This window comes from Abramis brama (assembly GCF_963993115.1).
Source record: "Abramis brama genome assembly, chromosome: 2".
Lineage (NCBI taxonomy): Eukaryota > Metazoa > Chordata > Actinopteri > Cypriniformes > Leuciscidae > Abramis > Abramis brama.
Genome location: NC_139964.1, coordinates 35,715,915 through 35,737,229, shown reverse-complemented (window position 1 = coordinate 35,737,229; position 21,315 = coordinate 35,715,915). Strand labels below are relative to the sequence as shown.

Sequence of the window (21,315 nt, the reverse complement as noted above, 5' to 3'; positions counted from 1 at the left end):
TTCTGCTGAAATTCCAGAATCTCCATTTTATTCATTTTTTTCTTTCTTTTTTGTACCCTATTCTACATACCCCCTTCAACTGGCTGAATCCAGAGGAATCAACATATAACAAGGTATAAGGCATTGCCAGTTGGCTCTAGATGTCTGAGAAAATAAAACATACAGAGAACATGCAATATGAATAATAAACAGTAAGAAATACAGTCATGTTGGCAGAAATTGATAACAGTATTTTACTTCAGAACATGGTAGGCCTTTTTATATTTCTATATCCATTGTGATATGAAGGCCATTTAAATTGAACAAGTACAATGTTTAGCCTATAATATAAAACTACATCACTATAACATTTTATGCATATATTCAAGACTCAAGTATAAATGTTTTTTGGTTTGAGGCAGTTGTTGTTTAATTCCAGCTAACAGCACTTTGAAAATGCCCTAAGCAAATGCAGAAAAGAGGCTATTCGTGTTAGTTGAGAAAAATCACTAAAACAGTACATTAATACATTTGAATTCACTTACATGCATATTAAATAGTAATGTGTACATATGTTAAATTTATTATGTGTGTGTACACACACACATACTGTCTATACATACACATACCTCCTGTAATGATGTTGCATATGAGGCTAATTCCTGGGGTCTATGTGCTCTTTAAGCACGTAAAAATAACATTGTATATCTTAGTTACATAAGACCGTTTTTTTAGTTGTAAAACTAGATGCCTCTCAAGAGACAGGGGTAAGCATGTACAAAACAAAAGTTGGAAAAAATAATAAGAATGTATATATATGTTGTCAAGAGTAGAGGGACACCTGTACAAAAACATACTAAATGAATGGCTTATTCTATATAGTTCTACACAAAAGTGTAGAACATGGCTTTTTTAAGGCTGACTGTCGGATGGATAAAGTGAAAATGGTAGCTTAGTGTCACCTTCAAGGGATAGTTCTTCATCATTTAAAATTCTGTCATCATTTACTCTCCCTCATATTATGATATTATGAAGAATGATGGAAACCAAACAGTATTGATGCCCTACTGCCCATTAACTTTCATTGTATAGACAAAAAAAATTTTTTTCAAAATATCTTCTTTTATTTTCTAGTCATGCAGATTTGGAATGACATGAGGGGTGAGTAGATGATGACAGAATTTGAATTTTTTGGGTAAACCGTCCCGTTGAAAGTGAGCTTCAGAAAAGGCCATTACATGCCTGCCAGTTTGTCTATGGATATTGCATTGCTGCTTCAATAAGCACACCTTTCAGCAGTGAGTGTCATTGGAAGCCCATATAGAAGGCAAATCCTCATATTTTTGTCCCTGTAGCATGAGTATAATAAGAAAACATTTGGCTGACAATCTGGTGGCAGCTTTCTAACTGTAAAATATGTATCATTGGTATCATTCAACAGCTTCTTTCCTACTACTGAACACCAAGAGAGTGACATTAAGAGGTAGGAACAAATAGCAGTAGCAGTTTTTAAGTCCTATTATTATTATTATTATTATTATTATTATTATTGTTTACAGTGAGAATGACCATCACTGACTGATCTGTTTGAGGTATTCATCAATATAAAAGTTAAAATTTGAAATTTAACCACAGTGAGAACAATGTCCTGTCCTTTCAAAATATCAAAGGATATTTTTTTTTTTAAAAGTTATTTTTAAAGGCTTGAGTTTTGTAGGAATCTAATCAACAGCTAAGTGTTTTTTTTCTCTTACAGTGATAATTCAGGATGTTGGAGTATCTAAAGGAAGTTGCTGCCAGAAGACTTTCCTTTGTTAATGTCAAACTGGACACTAGATTCACCGGAGTTAAGGATATCCATGGAAACGCTGGTCATAGCAGACTGGTGAGACTAGAAAAAGAGGGGTAAGAGAGTGAGACACAGAGAGTCAGTGGATTCATTTTAAGTAATTTTGGTCACATTTTCTGCATTTTGTTAAAAAAATTTCTCACAATGAATGCAGACATTACAAAAAGGCTGTCACTGAAGGAATGGACAGTTTCGGGAACATTTGAGTATTGCACACTTGGAAACAACACTGCAAGATTGCACCAAAACGTTTACTCACAAGTAGGGGGGAAAAACAATAAAATTGTCATTACTCGTTTAATGATTTCGCAGACTGACAAAAAGTGCAAGCTTTACCTCAGGTTGAGGTGTGAGCAGTGGTGCGGTGGGAGGCGGTTCATTCATCTTAAACCCTGTGGCTTCAGGCCCAGGAGGAGCGCTGTACATCACTGGCGTATAGTTCTGAGGACACAGAGTGTAAACAAGTTAAAAAATATACACAAACAAGCACATGCACACTAAGAATGACTTAATGTGCATACTTTTTTTTTTCAAAGGGACGTTTATAAAAGCTACTTATATGTCCTTATTAAACTATGGCTTAACTAATTAGTGTTGCTTTTTGTCTTTTACATATTCACTTGCAAACTTTTTAGTAAAAATAAGCAAACAGAAATGTAGGAACATGCAGGATGAAAAAAATGAAATAAAATTGCAACATAATTGGATGTACCACAGGTGCAGATGGGTTGTACTGGGTTGGAGGGGCATTCCACTGTGGAGGCTGAGCGGGGGGAACTCCAGGTCCATAGTCAGGAGGATAGACAGGGTTTTGAGGCACATACGCTGGATGAAAGCCCTTAAAAAGAGAACATGCACAAAATGTTTGGGTTTTTTTTTCAGTTTAGAGTGCACATATAACCCTCACTTAAAAATAAATAAATATATTCTTTTCAGTAAGGAAAAGAAGTACATACATTTTGGCACTAAAATAACTAGCTTCCAAGCTTTCAAGTTCAAGGGTTTCTCTTTTGGCGTAAGTCGACTTGCGTACCGCCATCTGCCGGAAGCTAGTTATTTTAGTCGATAAAGTTTTAAAAATGGATATTTTTCTTACACAAACGCATCGCTTCACTTCACAAGGTCTTTATTAACCCCTCAGAGCCGTTTCATGCACTTTTATCATGGATGGATACGCTCTGATGGACTTCCAAGAAAATATACCCATTGCGCCCATTATAAAGCTTGGAAGAGTCGGGACATTTTTTAATATAACTCTGATTGTATTCGTCTGAAAGAAGGATGTCATATACACCTAGGATGGCTTCAGGGTGAGTAAATCATGGGCTAATTTTCTTTTTTGGGTGAACTAACCCTTTAAGTTTGCATGCCTATTCTGGTCTACCAGCTAAACCAGCTTATAAAGGTCTGTTCACACAGAAGACATTTTTGCATTCCACTGCGCTGCTTTTCCATTATTTTTCTAGGTAATCAAGCACTTTGAGTAAAATAAAGTTTTGCTATAAAAAGTTACTGCTTCCTTAGGATGATCTGCTTGTGTTGTAACATTCTTTATTTGTCCCTTTGGATAAAAGGATCTGTTAAATGAATAAAAGTAAATCTCTGTCTATGTGAACTCACAGGGTTTGGAGAAACAGCAGGTTGTCCGCTCCACTCTGTTGGTGGAGGATAATGAATCTGTCCTTGATCTGGATGAGGCGGATAACCAGCGATGTTGCCCTTTGGTCAGAAACCACAAACCATTCATATTCATTACAATGTACAGCAGCTACAGGGACTAAAATCTATAAATGTTGCTTGGCATGATCCTGTTAAAAAATAATTTGTTGTTATTTATTTATTTATTTTATACATTTTTGTACGGTGGCCGAGACAGCTCAACGCGCTGCAACTGAAGAAAGCACATGCAAATAGAAAAACAAAACATGCAAATAGAAAAAAAAACCACCCACAAATTAAGAAAACATCTTCATCAGTTTCACAACATACGTGTGCTCCAAAAACTCACAACACAACCAAATACAGAAACGCCCTGCAAATTACACAGACCACAACGGAAATGTTTCCAGGGGAACTAAATAAGTGACGAACCCGGCTGGGACGTGCTTATTTATATATACAGGAAAGTACAGGGAGAGAGACAGAATCTTCACATTTATGTTACCTGGCCAGGGCCTCCAGGACCTATAGGACCTACAGGACCTATCACTGTGTTGCTGCAAGGTATGGACACTGGTACAGTATTAGGGATGTTGGACTCCACTGTTTGTGATTTGGTGGTCCGGCAACAATTGCAGATTCTTTTCCTGCAGCAGAAGCAGCAGATTCCAGTAGGAATGCCAAGCAGCAGTAGAGCTAAAAAACCCTCACCAGCGCTACGTGCACGTTGATCTACATTAAACATTTGAAGAGATGAGACAAGAAAAAACATAATAGTGGTTACTAATGCATGCATCATAAATCTCTAGAATAATCCTGCAAAACACAGACACAGGAATACATTTTTATACTAATAGTAGGCTACTGTTCAAAACAAAAAAAGTTTTCTGTAATGGCAAAACTGAACTTTCAGCATCAGTACTTCAGTCTTCAGTGTCACAGGATCCTTCAGAAATCATATAATCATATGATTAATCAATAACAATCGTATAATCATATAATAATAATATAACTTTAAACTAATTTAACCTTCAAACTACTTTAAACTTCAAACTTCTTCAAACTTTCTGGTCCGGCCAGCCAACTTAAAGTTTGTCTCGACGAACTTTTTAATCATCTAATAAGCCTATTTGGTGATCAAGAAACTTTTTTTAATGTTACAATGTTGAAAACAGTTGTCCTCAATATTTTTGTGGAAACCGAGATTTATTTCAGTATTCTTTGATAAATAGAAAGTGCAACAGAACAGTATTTATTTACATTTACATTGAATAATTTAGCAGACATAGGGCAACAAAATGCAAATGCCGTGACCAGTCCCAACTAGTCTAGCGCAGCACATTTTTTTATATATTAGATAAAGAACAGTAGAAATGTTGGCGAAAAAGATTTTTTTCGAAAAAGAAAGAGCAGTTTCTTGAAAATGGCTAAAGACTCAGCAGCTCAGGTTGAACCCGAGCTTGGAACAGTCAAGGTAAACGTCTGTGAAAATATTTTTGTGCCTCTTTGAGATGGCACCACAAGGCCCCATTCACTTGTAGAATACAAGTTTTCGGATGACACGTAGGTCTGAAGTAACGAGTTAAGGTATAGGGGTGCAGAGCCAGTAGTTGTTCAGTAGGCAAACATCAGTGCCTTGAATTTGATGCAAGCGGCAAGTGGCAACCAGTGCAATTTTATGAGGAGAGGTGTGACGTGCGCTCTTTTCGGCTCATTAAAGGCCTCACTTGCTGCAGCATTCTGGTTCAGTTGCAGAGGTTTGACAGTGGATGCTGGAAGGCCTGCCAAGAGAACATTACAATAGTCCAGTCTGGATAGAACAAGAGCTTGGACAAGGAGTTGTGTAGCATGTTCCAATAGGAAGGGCCTGATCCTTCTAATGTTGTATAAGTCAAATCTGTGGTCTGTGAAGTTTAACTGATCTTTAATCACAACTCTAAGGTTCCTGGCTGTCCTGGATGGAGTTATGGTTGACAAACCCAGCCGAATGGAGAAGTGCTGGGTTGGTCGAGACCACAAGAAGCTCTGTCTTTGTAAGGTTGAGTTGGAGGCAGTGGTCCTTTATCCAGCAAGAAATGTCTGTCAGGCAAGCCGAGATAAGAGCATCTACCTTCGGATCATCTGGTTGGAATGAGAGGTAGAGTTGTGTGTCCTTATAGCAATGATAGGAAAAAAACACGTTTCTGAATGACAGACCGTAGTGATGACATGTAGATGGAGAAGAGGTCCAAGCACTGAGCCTTGAGGCATCCAAGTAGCTAGACGTTGCGACGTAGATACCTCACCCTTCCATATCCACGACACTCAGAGATTCCGGGTAATACACAGATAAAGTGACCTGGGTTCATTTGATTTTGGTTCATTCACACTGCTAGTGATTTTCCGGAATCAGAAAATGCGTTCACACAACCTGTAAAAATCCCGTAAAGACACATGACATCGATGTGACTTGTACTGTCTCTGCAGTGTCTGAAGTTTGCTTATGAGCTGCGATTTCTCTCTCTCGAGAAACCACGCTTGTGCAATTTTTTTCTCTGATTCGATCATAACCTTGCGCATTATGTACCGTTTCACTAGCTGGCGAACGATCCCGGCTTCAGCGTCATCAGTGACACGGCATTATTACGGCATTATTTTTGTTCACACAGCGCGCGTTCCGGGACTGAACACGGCAATGTTACTAGGTCCCCAACCCGGCATCAATCCCGGGTCATGTTTGCATTCACACAGAAGGTGTTCTGGCAATTTCCCGGCAATTTGCCAGGATCATCGTGCTGTGTGAAAGGGGCTCATGACACCCTGAAGGACATAACTGAGAGGTAAGTCTTGAATCACTGGAGTGCTATTCCTGAGATGCCTTTCAACTTGAAGGTTGACAGGAGGATATGGTGGTTAATGTTGTAGTTTCTTTCTTGTGCAAAATCACTTCTCAGAGATCCTTGATGTCAGAATCTTATTTTCCAATCAGACTGGTAGTGTAGACGATTTTATTATTTAGAAAATAAGTCATTTAGCTATATATTTGTACACTATTATTTCCTCTGTGTGACTTTGGTTTGACTTTTGGAAGCCTGAAGAAAGGCCTGGAATGTTGCAGCAGAGAATTCTATTCTAGTATGTCACATGGTACAAGACCTTTACCCAAAAATATCTATAGAGTGTGTTACCATCTTTGGAAAAGGATGTATGGTATATATCTCTAGGCTGAGCAAAAATCTGAGCTATCTTCTGCAGAAGATGCTCGGCTTTGTCGTAAAATAAAGTCTAATATTTCTGGCATCAAAGATCTCGGAGAAGTGATTTCACAAAAGAGAGAAGCCACAACAGTAGTTGTCCAGGAGGTTGTTCTGTGCAAGAAAGGTCGATACTTAGTTGAACACGACTTTTTCAAGTGTTTTAGTAACGAATGGGAGAAGGGATAGCGGTCTGTAATTTTCTAGAAGTGCTAGATTTAGATTGGGTTTCCTAAGCATATGGGTTATCCGAGTCTGCTTAAATGGAGACGAGTGGGTATAGGTTTAAGCGGACAGGTAGTAGGGTGATTGAAATGGATGAGACTTCTGCCTCCGAGAGCAGAATGTGTGTGTTAGCTGGTGAGATGTGTGTGTCGATTTGTGGCGTGGAAAATTGGCCGCTGATGGTAGTTATTTTATATATGAAGAATGTGGCAAAGTCATCAGCTGTTAGGGCTGATGAAGGAGGGGGAAGAGGGGGATTATGAAGAGAAGGTTTTGAAAAGTGTGCGAATTAGCAAATAAGGAAGAGAGGAGGGACTGATACAAACCACGGTAAGTGGGATGTTTTGATAAGCCCCCCTTCAATATTAGAGTGCAGAAAAAGAGTCAGTTGCACTGTTACAGTATCTAGTGATAAGAGCTGATTAGGGGGAGGAAGTGTGGATGAGACCAAAGAGGATAGGCGGGAAGGTGAGAGTGATTGTAGATTACGCCGAAAGGTGACCTGTGTAGGAGTGTGTGTTGTGTCATGAGCCAAGTAATTATATTTGAACGAATTCAATTTGAATTAGAAATCTTTCGTAACATTATAAATGTCTTTACTGTCATTTTAATGCATAAGTGCAGAATAAAATTGGTCTTTCAAGGTTACAAAGCTCAAAGTCCACTCCAAAGGGAGATATTTTATTTAACAGAATCCACTTGAACTACAACGAAAGACTTGTTTGGACTACAACACGTTTTTTCAAGGCTTTGAGAAGTCACAATGTTACTCATTTAAATAATCCCCGCCCACGGAATACGCAAAAAAAGGGGATGAGGCCTGGTTGAGTTGCATTAGATTAGACTATGTGATCACTATGTCAAAGAGACACTGCTTTTTCTACCCTGTTTCCAAAACTCACTTGTTTGACCTTCCAAAAGCTGAGGAATTTAAGAGTGGTTTAAATTTATTTTAATCACTGTTCCTAAACATTATAATCCCAACGTTTATCTGTGTGTGGCACATTTTACGGATAACAGCTTTCAGAACCACAATGCAGACAATGCACAAAAGCTTCTCCTGAAATGGAGCAGTTCCCACTTTGTCGGGGCAAAGTTGTTGTTTATGGATCACAACTTGTAAGTATGTCTTATTATTTGTAGTTATGTTTTCTATGAACAATTCCAATGATAAATTTTATGTTGTTGCTACGCTCGCCTGCTAGCCAACATTAGTGTTGATATAGTGTTTAATGTAGCTTTTGTAAGCTCTCGCTTTTAAATTAACCAGCGTTTTGTGACCAATTACTGTTTGTATTGCCATAGTTTTCAGACAAATATCATGATTAATGGTGTATAACATCGTATCTAATGTATAAAAAAAAACAAAAAAAAAACATACCACTCTGAAATGTCCTGTGAAATCCCTGCTTGCAAAGATAGTGTATGAAATCCATTCTGGATGATCCTCTTGTTTGTTAACATTCTTAAGTCTGAATCATACGGAGCCCCTAAAGGGACGTGGTTGGTGGAAATTTTTTTAGGTTGGGAGATTTTTTTTTTTTAAATCTTTTGCGTTCCCTCGCAAAACTTTTGCGTTCCCCCGAGAAACTTTGCGTTCCCTCGCAAAGTTATTTGCGTTCCCACGCAAAACCTGTTTTGAGCTCGGACAGACACTTCCTGTTTAATGTCCCGCTGGCAGTGTTTCAGAGCTCCGTACGTTAATGGATCGTTTCATAGTGTTTGAACTTGGACTCAAATATAAAGAAATGCGGTCAGTGCTTATAAGAAGTTCAGTGAAGTTGGCAATATTCACATGGGCTATTCGAACTTCCCTGTTCTTGAGCTAAACGTTGTTAAAACACAAACAACACCTATTTACAATCACAGTAACCTAGACAACGAGCTACAACCAGATTCTCATCAAAACAAGCTTTATAATAGGCTAAATTGATCTCTATGAGCAGGCGGCTGAGAGGGACCGTCTGCAAAATGCAATATAACCCAAAAACGACTACAGCATCAACTCACAGTCAAATAGTCATTAACTTCAATGTTACAAACTGTAGTGCCACCCAATTCAGTTTACACATCAATGGTGACCCACTGGTCATACTACACTACTTTTGCACATTTTATATTATGAAAAAATTCAATAACTTCACTGTAACACACCAAATTTAGTTCACACATGACACATCACTGCTCTAATGTTGCAACAGTTAGTTTGGGAAGTAATTGCACATAAAAATAAGTAGGCCTATTCTTTACACAAATGATATTGGTACTGTAGGCTACGCAGCTTTTGCATTATATTTGCTTACTGAATTTGATGGCATTACACTGTACACTGTATGTAAGCCTACACTTCACACAGTGTGAAGTTATTTAATATTTATTTCTAAAAAGGGTGAAGTTATTGCTTTTATTTCATAATAAATAATCATAAAAATTCTGCATTTTTTATCAAACTAAGTAATGTAGTATAACCAGCAGGAGAGCAGTGATGTGTGAACTGAATTTGGTGACAATTCTGCACATTTTATATTATTAAACATATTCAATAGCTTCACTGTGACACACTGTACTGACAGTCCTACAGTGTGTCACAGTGAAGCTATTGAATATGTTTAATAATAGGCTATAAAATGTGCAGAAGGGTTTTGAGATTTGCACTTTACAGACGGCCCCTTTATTTGGACTTGTCTCTCATTCGTCTGGTTAGAGAAATTAATATTAGCCTATAAAGCTCGTCTTGATGAGAATTGGGTTGTAGCTCGTTCTCTAGGTTACTGTGATTGTAAATAGGTGTTGTTTGTGTTTTAACAACGTTTAGCTCAAGAATAGGGAAGTTCGAATAGCCTATGTGAATATTGCCAACTTCACTGAACTTCTTATAAGCACTGACCGCATTTCTTTATATTTGAGTCCAAGTTCAAACACTATGAAACGCTCTATTAACGTACGGAGCTCTGAAACACTGCCAGCGGGACATTACAACAGGAAGTGTCTGTCCGAGCTCAAAACAGGTTTTGCGTGGGAACGCAAATATCTTTGCGAGGGAACGCAAAAGTTTTGCGTGGGAACGCAAATAACTTTGCGAGGGAACGCAAAAGTTTTGCGTGGGAACGCAAAAGATTTAAAAAAATAAAAATAAATCTCCCATCCTAAAATAAATTCCACCACCACGTCCCTTTAGGGGCTCCGTAGAATCAGGCTTGGATTGGTTTGATATTGATGCCATCCTTAATATTTACATCTGAGTAGAGCTTGTGTGACATTTCACAAACACTATTTAAGTGGTGCCAATCTTTCAGGGATATTTGGTTATAGTTGTTCTTAGTTTCACTTTCACTGACTTTTAGTTAGAATTCATAAGGTCCTTTTCCCGCCACTTGTTTGTCATCTTGGTTACTAATATGAGTTGTCATTCTGTTCAGAGGTGTTCCCTTATCATCATCATCAGTATATAAGTTCCTGTCTTTTCAGTGTTCTTGGTGCAGTCTCGTTTTTGCCAGTTTTGTGTTTGTTTGCCTGCCTGTATCTGAATTTATTCGTGTGGATTATTAAAGACCTTTCTGAACCTATTCCTCATCATTGTGTGTTCTACAACCGTGCGTGACACAATCACAACACACTGGGCGAGCAAACCAATCACAGCACATTTCGTATTTCGAAAGGAGGGGCTTCATCGAACTAAAACCAGAACTAAAAGGCAGACGTTCAGGCCAGACTGGGGAGAGAGGTGCTGTAACAATGTAAAATATGTTTTTTGAACTATCAAGCATGAAAGCATATTCTAGTACACCCCAAAAACAAAATCAAAGCTTTGTAAAAGGGCATAACAGGACCCCTTTAACACAAGTACCCAGAAGTGAGCTAAACCTGACAAAAATAAATTATTTTGGGGACATCCTCATTTGTAAAAACGTCATAAAAATAAAGTAAATGCAGTTTTTTTGTTGTTGTTTTTTTTGTAAAAATGCAGAAAGTTTTCTGGTACAGTTATAGTATTTATTACTAGCTGCAAATTGCAAAACTATGGAAGTCTATGCAATGTCCCCATTTAAACAGTAAAAGTAAAAAGTGTGTGTGTGTGTGTGTGTGTGTGTGTGTGTGTGTGTGTGTGTGTGTGTGTGTGTGTGTGTGTGTGTGTGTACAAATTTAAAATATACTGAAGAAAGTCTTTTCTTACCCACTAGTACCATTGTGTTGTTTGAGACAAGTCTGCCTTTATAATCGGTGAGCTCGTATCTGCCCAAATCTGACACATTGACATTGAGAACCTGGATCATTTCGCTGGACACTTTAAGCCGGTTAATATAGTCTGGGTTATTCTTGCCCACTGGAACTCCATTGTCCACCAGAATGACAGATGAATAATTGCTGTGAAACCAAAGCGTGGCATCACTCAGCTTGAGTCCTAGCAGTGGTATAGTCAGTTTTTCACCTGCTATACAGTCAATGATTTCCCTGTTGGCTGAAAAAAAAAAAAAAACAGTGAGGATATGTGGACCGTCACAGAGATATTATTCTGAGATAGAGGTTTAAATTACTACTCACTTTTGACCTTCACTGTATAACTGGAGATGGTTGAACCAAAGTGATTGCGCAGGGTGTAGGTTCCCTCGTCGTCAAACGTAACTTTTCTGATTATGAAAGACCAGCCATTACTAGCGCTGTTCACTTGGCCTTTACTGGGTTTATTGGGCCAGACAGAGAGGGTTCTATGTTCCCAGATAGTAAATTGATCTCTCTCATCAGCAGAGGTAAAATCCAACCTCTCTGTCCTTTCAGGAAGATCCAGAAACAACTGATGGCCATGGATTAGATCCCTTCGAGATATTGCTGAGACTGGCACTGAGGGAGACAATTTTTGTTTTGTTGTTTCATATTCTAGAGATGTTGTTTAGAATTACAAGATGAGTAGGAGTTCTTTAGAACTGCTGGGCAATTAGAATCATGTATATACTGCTTTTTTTGTCTTTTATGTCAACGCATGAGTGATTCAACTGTGATTCTAAAGAACTAAATTTACATGTCCTTGCAGAATCATCTTCGGTAAGATTATTTTAGTGTGTAAGAAGCAAATGTTGTCATACCTGCACAAATAGCAGCTGCTAGGAAGGTCCAAACACTCAGCATCTGTTTGAGAAATGATCTATTAATATTGCAGATAGATTCTGAACACATATTACATTAAAACAATAACCTTATTGTTTTAACCAGAGTTCTAGAAACAAGCATATTGTCTTAAACTGGTTAAAACAGCTTCTGGGCCTACGGTATCATATTTGATGCAGGCCTCTAAATTATCAACATGATCGAAACTTTGCTGAGAAACCTGTTGTACACAATCTTCTGCATGCCTTCTGCCCTCTGATTGATGGTTCATAATTTCTAGCAAGTAAAAAGATTTGTAGTATTTCAAAAAATGTCCACCTTCAGGTCAAGGAACATGTATAAATCTTTAATGATTTTTTACAAAGTAAACGTACGAATAACATTTAAATTGTTATTTATATTTCAAGATGAGCATTTACTGGACTGAAAGTTTATTTGATTATATCCATACATAAGTTTTAGAAAAATCATGTTAAGATGTATGAAATTTGATACAAATTCCAAAAATTTGATCAAATTACCCCACTGACTTCCATAGTATGGGGAAAAAAATACTATGGAAGTCAATGGGGCCCATCAACTGTTTGGTTACCGACATTCTTCAAAATATCTTCTTTTGTGTTCAGCAGAAGAAATGGTGCGTTCAAGTCATCTCGTATAGATCGTATTTACGAGTTGAACGCACTTGAACGCCACCACAATGTCGTAAATACCAGTGGGGAGCTCGGGATTTTCTCTGCTCCGATCTTTACGAGTTGGGGGCGTGTCAGTGATTAACATGGCGGAATACACAATACGTAAAGGTATTTAGCTGTGATATTGTCAGGCTTTTCTATTAACAGCTCAGTTAGCTAATCGCCAACACAGAATATGATAGTATTATAATATAACAATGCAACATGTAACGATGTGTTGGCAGTGGCTTCATAAATTAATTAAAAACATAAAAATACAAAGTACACCTGATGCACATTTCTTTGTTCTTCATTTTCTAGAACAAGAGTTTAACCCATTTGTGCCCAAATTTTTCTGAATGGTTTCATGCATATAATCCTGTTAATAGTGTCCTATGTGAACATGTTCTGCATTTATTTTCCCCAGGTTTTTTTTTTCTTTCTTGAAAATCATATTTGAATGTGCGGCAACTATAGTTGCCGGTGGGCAAATATGTTGTATGCACCCCTTCAATGTAAAATATGAATAGGAGGAGAACATTTGGCATTTATCTAAAAATAACTGCTTTCAACAGATCAATCTTTATTCATAAACAAATTTATTATGTATAAAAGTCGAAGAACATTTGATGCAGACCCCAAAAAAACTGCATCTAGCTTATAATCTCTTGAATATGAAAACACAACAAACAACAAATCCATTTGCCTTAACCATTGTGCGCTGTTCAGGGTCTTTTTCACCCACATTTCTGACTTTCATTCATGGGGATAACATGGATAATTTGACATGGTTAAGTGTTTTTAAAAGATTTTTGCCCATCTTTTGGAAAATGCTGTTCTAAAAGTAACAATTTATCACTTTAACCAGTAGATGGCTGCAGAGCACCACTATTTGCTATTTGCTTTTTGACTAACTGAAAGACATCTTTTCACAAGTTTTTCCAGTTGTACTCATATCTACATATAATGAAATCACAATTATAATAATAAAAGTTACTTTTTGTCAAAGTTTAGGCACTTTTTGTACTGAAAAAAAAATCTGTTTTTCAGTAGTGTTATATTATGATTAGAATCAAATGAATTTGATCAATGGACAAAATCCATCCTCAAAATCAGAAACAACACAGAACACACATAGACAGAAATGAAGTGGCACACTTTAAATTTTTAGAATTATATGAAAAACAGATGTTTGAAATAAATGATAAACTCTAAAAACTCCAACTTTTCTCTTTGTAACATCCTGATCAGGTTTGATTCTAATCATAATGGAACATTATTGAAAAACTGATTTTTTTCAGTACAAAAACTGCCAAACTTTGACAAAAAGTAACTTTTATTGTTATAATTGTGATTTCATTATATGTAGATATGAATCTAACCGGAAAAACTTGTGAAAAGATGTCTTTTAGTTTGAAACTTTTAGTACTTTTAGAGCTCTGCAGCCATCTACTGGTTAAAGTGATTTATTTATTTTTTTTTACTTTTAAAACTGCATTTTCCAAGATTTGGCCAAAAATCTTACACTAAACCATGTCAAATTATCCATGTTATCCCCATGAATGAAAGTTAGAAATGTGGGTATTTTATAAGGCACATTTTGTATTAATTTTTCTTTCTTTTTTTTTGAACATTTTGTGGAGTAAAAATGTCCAAATGTAGAGTAAAAACATTAATAAACTGAGTAAAATTACATTTGTTTAAAATATATATATTGTTACAAAATAACATTTTGTTGCCTGGGGTCTCTCAGACCCCAAACAGCCTGACTGTAAACCGCAAACGAACAGCGCACAAGGGTTAAAGTTGTGGAACATAGTACAGAACAAAGTGCAGCCATAACAGGGCATTGTGTATCAAAAAGGTAAATGAAAATAAATAAATACAAATAAATAGAATGAAGAAAAAAATATATCTATATAGAGATGTCATTTAAAGGGTTAAGTTATGTTTATGCACTAAACAAGACCAATAAACTTGATTTATTAACCTATTAACACAGTATACCCCATTTTCCCATGATATATGTACTTACAAGGCATTTGCCCACCGGCAACTATAGTTGCCGCTTGGACTTTTGACTAAGTATACAAAAAACTATATATCTCTTGTAAGATTTGTTTTGTTTGGCTGATTCTAGAGACCTTCATGATTATGTAGATATATATATGTCAACAAAAAATACTTATTAGTAACATACTAAAGCAGCCTTCGCCCTGCTTCCTGGAAATAGGGGTAGGAAGTTGACAGCCTCATGTGACAGGGAGGAAGTGAATACCTTTTTTTTTTTCTTGAAATCCTTTATTTGGTTGTTTGCTTGCATTTCATTGAGAAATAAAACATGGACAACATCTAGAAAAATATTTTCAAAAGGAAAATGACAACTATGTACTGCGGCAACTATAGTTGCCGGTGGGCTTAAATGGGTTAAGAACCTTACTGTATTTTTGTGTAATTAATTAAGAGAAAGTACTCCGCCATTTTGCTCCGACGAAAGTGACTTGAACGCACATGCCGTTATAAGCACGACTTCCCACCTCGTACGTACGAACTTCCCAGGAGGACTTGCACGCACCAAAATAAATTCATACAGGTTTGGAACAACTTGGGGGTGATTCAATTATGACAGAATTCTCATTTTTGGGTGAACTATCCCTTTAAGTATGGTACAATACGGTGTATATATTAATTAATTAAATAGCCTGGACAGAGTAGGCTACAAAAGGTTTTAGTGCACTGTTAACTTCAGCGATTGGGACACGCCCTTATAAATGGCAGCTATAATCTGCATCTCTGAAGCACGGTAGATTAATTGGGCCAGATCCTCAATTTCATCTTTACGCTACTAGCGAATGCACGAACTAATTAGATTTAGTTATGTCGAGTAATCCAATGAATTAAACATTCAGGTGACGACTTAATGTCACTTCATACGAAAGTAAGAGACGCAAATGTGTCTGTGATTGTACGATTTTGGTTTAATCGGAAACCATGCATGCTTTGAATCAAACATCCACCAAAAGCAGCGGGGAATGCATAAACTGCTATCTGCAAGACAATGTTTGTCAAACTCCTAATTTTAGGCGCCTGGTTTAAATAAAATAAAAAACCCACAACACAACAACAATAACAACTTTGTATAAGAGAAGCATTCGCGTTTCCTGCGTTAGATTATTTCCGGAATTTTAACAACGATGATAGGCGATATAGAGAAAGATCAAAGTACTTACAATGTTACCAATGATGGACGTTTCCGTTGTAAATGTAGGATTTCACCGTGTGCCAAGGCTGTAAATTATGTTGTCGGTAATAGGTGTGTCCTGGGAAAATGGAGTTTAACTCAGCCCCTCTGTAGTCGTGCATACAAACCGCTCCGAGCACATTCCTGTTCTTTTGTCAAGATGTAATGGATGATGCTTTTGTGAAGATTGATGTGCGCGTGCATAGCCTATCTGAAAAAAAATGAATATTATGGCAAGTGTAGCATGCTCATGCCTGCCTTTGAGAAATACTCTATAATCCTTAGATTTAACGTAGGAGTACCGAACCTAACCTTTTCTTTCCCTAAATGTGTGGAATGTGATATTTAATAACTGACCTTTTCCCTTTCCTTTCTTGTGTTTAGATGGTTAAACTAATCGTTTTCTTATCGAAACTAACTGAGCTTTTGATTTTTTATTTATTTATTTTTTTACTTTATCACATAGGCCTAAATAATGTACCCTAATACATTTAACACAACAATTTGATTAGTCATTTTTAAATAAATGCAAGGGCACGTACCAATTTATTAATTTTATTCTTCAAACCAAATATATGCTACTAAATATGGAGAGGAAATGCAGACCATCTATATTAGTGCTCCAGCCTTCAGCTGTTCCTTCTTTATTTTCCTCAAGCTATAACAGACGACGAACCTAATTCAGGTTGGTAAAAGCCTGCATAAACAAACGCAACAGAATTTACGTCAGAGGCGTGGCTAGAGGACCCCTCCCATCCCAGCATGCATCAGTCTTAACTCAGTACAATGCTCATGCTCATGCTCATGAATGCTTTGTAGAAGGGATAGCCTATAGCCTACACACTGGCCTTGTTGGAATACAAATTATATTTTATATTTTGATGGTCAAGAAAGCAGTTTTCATTTAAAAATGTAAACTGCTTCTGTGTTTTTACTGAATATTGAAACTTTGAATTTTGGACTCTGTTGAAGAGAAGGATTATTATATTATTATAATATAAATCACTGCCGAATTATATAGTCTCGTCTATGTGGATTTCTCAACAACCCTTTTTATTTTACATAACTTTATACAGATAAAAGTAAGACAATAACTCAGAAAAACAGTGATTTCACATAAATTTGTTGAATCTCAAAACTTACCAGACTGCTTTTTTTGTGGACTTGCTGTATACTGATCCCACACACCAGCTGTTCTTATTAAAATTTTACATTGTTTATCACGTTTACACAGTGCCGGTATCCCTGGTATTCTCCTCCAGGTCAAAACTGATGTTACATAAGTGCTAAAGACTTTAATGTATAGCTAAGGAGGTACAGATAAGACTGATGTTGTTTTTGAGCAGATTGTGGCAAGTCTTTAAGGAAACACAAAAATCCAACTGTTGCTCTACCTGCACAAATATGAATGTTACAGATGTGTAAACCCATAACTTGACAGCATAATGAAACATCCTAATAATCCTTGTGTTTAGAAAGAGTCCTAAAATTTCATTGCAATTCCCCAACAGCCCTGAGGTTAAAGGTGTTTCCCCAATGAATGGAACTGGGTTGCTAAATTGTGTTTCTGACATTTTCTAAAACCTCTTACCCATATTAAAACATGAACACATACGAAACACCAAATCAGAATTTGAGATCTCTGCACCATCTGAAATTAGTTCAGATGTAATCAACCAGAATTGATAGTTTTCCCAATAATGATATTTCAGCAATGTGATTTTAAATGCAGCAACTATTACTGCTTTGCTTATTGATTTTAAACAATTTGGATTTCACAAATCCCCAGTGCTTTAAAGTATCCATATTATGCTATTTTAAAGGTTCCTAATTAGGTTTAAATGCATCCAAGATCAAAAAACACCTTAATTTTCTCGTAATATACATTGCACATCACCTAATTTCTCAAAGAGTCTGAATACGGTTTGTTCAAAGATTCAGGGTGCTTCTCATTTCTTATTTGTGCATCCTCGTTTCCTTTCCTCGCTTCCTTTCCTCGCGTCTCAGCTCCGCCCCCTGTAGGATGCGAGGGAAGGTTGCAAGGAAAAGACGCGAGGATGGAGGATTCGAATGTAACTTTTTTTTATACATTGGAATACTTGATCACTCAAGCGTCACTTCATCGCGTCATCAGCAGCGCTCAAAGGATCTGCCCTTATGTTGTTGAAGTTTGTTTATTTAAGAAATTCATAATAAATAATAATAAAGCAAGATACCCTGTTGAAATATGTGAGATGTGTGGTTTATATAAACTGCAAAGGTAAAGTATAAATTAAAATGATTGTGACCGATGTGAAGGGGGAGGAGAATTTAGACGTGCGTCACGTTTAAGTCGATAAAACTCTTCTGCATAGGATACACCTGTGTATCCTCGCTCATGACTCCTCAGGAAGCCTCCTAACTCCTCGATCCTCGACTCCTCGCGGTGCAATTAGAGAATTGAGATGTCCTTCTAGATGGCTGAGCTCGATCGGTTTCCGGGTCATAGGATGGAGGACGGAGGAGTGAGGAGACGAGGAGGGATATTGAGAAGCACCCTCAGTCTCTTGAAACCCCACCTTACCGCCAGCCTACTCTGCTCTGATTGGTCAGACGGCCCAGTCTGTTGTGATTGGTCTACCGCTTACAGCACACTTTATTTTACAGTGGCATACTGGCATTAACTCTTAGAAGGAATGTGTAGAAAAATTACACAAAATATGTGTAAACACTCTAATTTACACATTTTGTGTCAATATTAACTAAAAATGTGTTGAAAAAAATAACCTATTTTACACATATCTATGTGTAGTTTAAAATTAACACAACTTTGGAATTTACTCAAAGCATTTAACACAATATGAGTAGATCGATGTGCTGCTTACACACTTAATGTGTTATTTTTATAACACGACCGTTATTTAAATTAGCTAGCTGAACCAATAAGTTGACTCTGATTGAACAGAATCCAGTTCCAGTCAGTTCAGTAGTAGATAATAGTCTGTTAATGACAGCAACTATTTTGTTTTTACTTCTATATTGTTGAAAAATAAAACATTTATAACATATCACTTAGTTATCGACTACCCCTCGCGTCAAAACTGTTCGTGAAAACACTTCTTACCAGGGAGGAGATGATTCGCGCAGAATCACGCCGATGCTAGCAACTAAGATTCTTGAGGTAAGCTGTAGCCTACTTGAATTCATATATTTAATTATGTTTATTTACAAAAACAATATTTTTTACTGCTGTAATTTTAATACTGGTTTAAAAGCTATAAGGTTACGACGACGAGATTTTGCGGGCAAAAAACGTACATTGTCAATAAATGTAACGTTAACGTTAAGTTAGCTGAAGCACGGCTAAACCAAGCAGCTTTATGTTGATCAACACTGCGAATTTGCGTGGAAAACCCGATTCAAAATCGACATAATTTTTTCCACTTTCACACGAAATTCATGATAATGAGACTGAGACCTTTATAAATTAATGGATTTTGCACTCAAAATTTCACCAAGCAATGGTAAATTATATTGTACTCGATTTACAATCGTTATATTTTTTACACAAAAAGTTACCTGTAAGGGTGTATTAAAAATGATCTAACGTTACTCTTTATTGATTTGATTATGTCTAAAATGTAGTCATAGTGGATTTGAAAGTGTGCTGAAATGATTAGCAATATGGGATAACTAAGTGCTCTTGAGCCACTGGTGCTGTGCAGGCTAGGTAGCATACAATATATAAGTTACATTTGCTAACTTGCTAACAAATAAGTGACTTTTGCATTATGTCTAATATTTATTACACAGCAAATTAACCAATCAGAGGATGGACCATTTTCTTTGTTCAGTCTCACCAGAATTTATTCAGGTAAGCATTGCAGTACAACTCACTAAATCATTAATTCATATCAAATCAAGCATTCTAAACAACTTTAGTTTTTATTTTTGGATTATTTTGATCTATTATTAGGCCGAAGAGTCCGATCTGAGCAGGAAGGTGCCTAATACGATTTCAGCATATCAGCGCACAGGTGGGTTAACTATTGAAGGCTAGCATGCATATCATCACATGGGGATTTCTTGCATATATCTGACTGTGTATTTGTCTAAAACAGCTATCCCTTCACTGCAAACAAGCTGAAATTGGCTAAATCCTTGATTGCAGTATTTACATCTATGAATCTCAGCATTTTTGTAGAGAATTAAGGAAATGTAAGTATTAAAATTGAATCTGGCATAATTCTGTTTACAGTTCAGCTGAAATGTTTGATTATGCTGACAAAAGGGTATTACTTATATATATTTTGAATTATAGTATGATGGAGATTAAAAACAATTTGATGCTTGTGTAACTTTCTCCTCTTTCTCTTTCCCTCTTATATTTTTATATAGTGTTGGAACTGCGATCTTCTCTGAAGAAGAACTGAGCACATTTGTGTTTGTGGAAATGCATGCGTCCAGGGAACAGGGGACTGATTTATATGGCACACTTTTCTGGAAACACTTCAGGAGTTTCAAAGTCGCAATCTGATTGGTTGAATTCTACAGGATGTTCGGGAGAGACGTGCGTGTCGCGTTCTTCATCTGTCCGCCTGGAAACAAATGCCGTGACACCAAAACCCCTCATGGAAGAAGAACCACCCGTTGTGCTTACAACTGTAACAATGAGCGCTTACCAGGATCAACTAAACGCTGGATTTTCAAAAGTGTGTGAAGTTCGCAGCTCCGTTGTTGCAGTTAACTTGTACAACATTCTTGAATGAATAATTTATTAGATGCATGCTAGTCTGTTGTTGTAAGGACATTATATTGTCACGCCCCTAAACACGAACTGTGATTTGTTGCGCTACATGTCAGTCAAATTGTAGTTGAGGGGCTAAGGACTGTAAGGTGCTAGCTGTTGCTAATGAGGTGAAGCTGGTCCGGGTGTGCCGGAAAGAACACCAAAGTCGGAGAAGGAATCCAGTTTAACAGATTTATTTATACAAGCATATGAAGAGGGGGAGCCAGATCATAATGGGTTGTATTAAACAGTGCTCTCTGTGCACAGATTGAAGATGAGCATGAATACTGGCGCTGAGTGTTATTGTCTTTGCTTTATGTCCTGAGAAGTGTCAGCATATGAGTGTGTGTGGTCTGTAACAAACAAATAAAAGATATGATCTAACAAACAATGCTTCTTTCTTATCACAATCACACTCATAACAACATAAATGGCATTAAAACTACTGGCTTCCCCAAACATCAGCACAATGTTGCCGGTGAATACAGCAGAACATGAAACATAATACACAGCTTCAGGGCCGTCGCTAGTGGGGTGAAAGGTGGTGACAATTACAGGCGCCCCCACTGCCCAGGGGGCCCCAC

General features: G+C 37.1%; 1 protein-coding gene and 1 long non-coding RNA gene across 3 annotated transcripts; one reads left to right on the top strand and one right to left on the bottom strand.

Annotated features, from left to right (window-relative positions):
- Positions 1-6: 6 nt before the first annotated feature.
- LOC311070432 (uncharacterized protein) lies at positions 7-16,644 on the bottom strand. 2 transcript variants are annotated; one of them, XM_084094273.1, is made up of 10 exons: positions 16,506-16,644; positions 15,953-16,174; positions 12,027-12,069; positions 11,488-11,784; positions 11,120-11,404; positions 3,993-4,219; positions 3,449-3,547; positions 2,541-2,666; positions 2,165-2,269; positions 7-1,870 (listed from the first exon to the last, which is right to left on the bottom strand). In XM_084094273.1, exons 3-10 carry the CDS (start codon positions 12,067-12,069, stop codon positions 1,760-1,762), a joined length of 1,293 nt encoding a protein of 430 aa, XP_083950399.1. In that variant the 5' UTR covers positions 15,953-16,174; positions 16,506-16,644; the 3' UTR covers positions 7-1,759. The 2 variants fall into 2 exon arrangements, with proteins under 2 accessions (XP_083950399.1, XP_083950400.1); XM_084094274.1 differs by having other exon boundaries at positions 15,953-16,170; positions 16,570-16,618.
- Positions 16,645-18,980: 2,336 nt separating this feature from the next.
- Positions 18,981-21,113, top strand: LOC311070469. Its single transcript, XR_014603673.1, has 5 exons — positions 18,981-19,123; positions 19,756-19,816; positions 19,919-19,979; positions 20,064-20,160; positions 20,341-21,113. It is a non-coding gene; the product is annotated as an uncharacterized lncRNA (long non-coding RNA).
- The last annotated feature ends 202 nt before the right edge of the window (positions 21,114-21,315 follow it).